A 1,742-nucleotide genomic window follows, 5' to 3' on the forward strand; every position below is an offset into this window, starting at 1 on the left:
CTTGCAGTCTGTGAGTCAGAACAGCCGGCATTGTAGTCTACTCTACCAGGATCAGGAAACAGTCCTCCATAAAATGTACTGCACACATCTGAATATTTGGGTTGAAGTGTTCTAGAACAGCGTTGTAAATACAACTTAACCACTGATTTCTAGTCATGTCCATTTTTGGAAAGCCAAACAAAGTAGTTTCACTTTCACAACAAAACACAGCATCACACAAGGCGGCCTATAGTGAGCAGAGGCCGGAGGCTTAGAGTGAGGAACGGCCGGAGGGCTTGAGTGAGCAGAGGCAGCGGGCTTGAGAACAGCGTGGCCGGCAAATTCGACGAAGGAGCGTCTGGCGGGCTTGCGGCAACCACATGTGACGACCCCGGGCTGGACTCCGCTTCGTCCGGTAAAATATTCAAATATTCATGTGGCTAAATGATTTTAATTTTGTGTCTTCAGGTTTGATGTCCTTACCATCTGACCTCCCTCCCCTGCCAAACCTGCCTAACCTCCCAAACCTCAATCTACCGTTACCGGACCTTAGCGCTGTATCGTTAGCTGGAATCAGTGGGTTACCTCTCATTACAGCAGGTGCACACACCAAAACAATATTACAGCTTATTCTGACCAAGAATCGCCCACTTAGACGGGGTTCCTGCAGCTCCTTAAAGGGATAGTTCACCCAAAAATTATGTCATCATCACTGTAAGACCTTCCTCGTTCGTCTTCGGAACACAAAGCAAGATATTTTTGATGAAATCCGAGAGCTTTCTGGCCCTCCATAGAAATTCATAGAATTACGGTTGAACTAATGATGTCACAAGGACTATTTTAACTATGTTCTCGGTACCTTTCTGGACCTTGATCATGGTAGGACCCTTTCATGGAGAATTTTAATTTCTTAAAAAAAAACATTAATTGAAGTATAATAAAATTATTAAAACTGTACAATTAAAATGAAAACAGAAAATGTATATAAATTTTTTTTAAATAATAATAAATGTGTGATTCAACATTATCACTTGATAAGTTGGGACATGGACCAATTTCATTACATATTAAAAACTATTTATCTCGAGTATATTATTTGCAGTTCCCATTTTGCTAATAAGTAGTGTTAAAACCTTGTTGATTGTGTGCTATGGCCTGTTTAATCAAGTAAAAGAATCTGAGATTCATGATTTATTTTTAGATCTGTTCTGAATAGACGTACTGTATTAATTTTATTTGTGCGGGTCCTTAATAAGGTCTTAAAAAGCCTTTAATTAGATTTTTTAAATCCTGCAGAAACCCTGTGTAAAGTAACCAGCCATAGTGGAAAAACCTGTTTTAATTTCTGTGACTTTATTAAAACGGCTGAATATTGATGTGATCCCTCTCTGCAGGTTTGCCTCCTCTCCCTCCTCTGAACCTGCCCGGCATCTCTGCTCTGCCCATGCACACCGTTCTCCCTTCCACACTTCCCAGCATGTCCGGGGTCACGCTGCCATCTTTCCTGGCACCATCTGACCACATCCCACCCATCTCTTTAGCTGCCGGGCAAACTCCAGCGCTCACCCCTTCAGAGAAGCCTGCTGCGATATCGGCCCCTGAAAACAGACTCTGGAAGCTTGGAGCGTTCGATCGCAGTCCGGTCCATGTGGTTCGGATGCTGGCCTGACTCAGGCTCCGGGATCAGCGAGGGTTGCTAAGCAACATGACAGCACTATGTCTGGGCATAAAGTGGTTAATGATCAAGGGCGGGGTCCGGCCCA

At 43.6% G+C, this 1,742-nt stretch overlaps 1 protein-coding gene across 1 annotated transcript in view; it reads left to right on the top strand.

Annotated features, from left to right (window-relative positions):
- The window catches only part of LOC107582355 (Golgi reassembly-stacking protein 2-like), a 7,760-nt gene extending 6,112 nt beyond the window's left edge, over positions 1-1,648 (top strand). The window contains exons 7-8 of the mRNA XM_016268150.1: positions 448-555; positions 1,374-1,648. Of these exons, the coding sequence (XP_016123636.1) occupies positions 448-555; positions 1,374-1,648 (383 nt within the window). The remainder of the gene's footprint in view (positions 1-447; positions 556-1,373) is intronic.
- The last annotated feature ends 94 nt before the right edge of the window (positions 1,649-1,742 follow it).

The sequence above is a fragment of the Sinocyclocheilus grahami genome, unplaced genomic scaffold (genome assembly GCF_001515645.1).
Source record: "Sinocyclocheilus grahami isolate Dianchi unplaced genomic scaffold, SAMN03320097.WGS_v1.1 scaffold43.1, whole genome shotgun sequence".
NCBI lineage: Eukaryota > Metazoa > Chordata > Actinopteri > Cypriniformes > Cyprinidae > Sinocyclocheilus > Sinocyclocheilus grahami.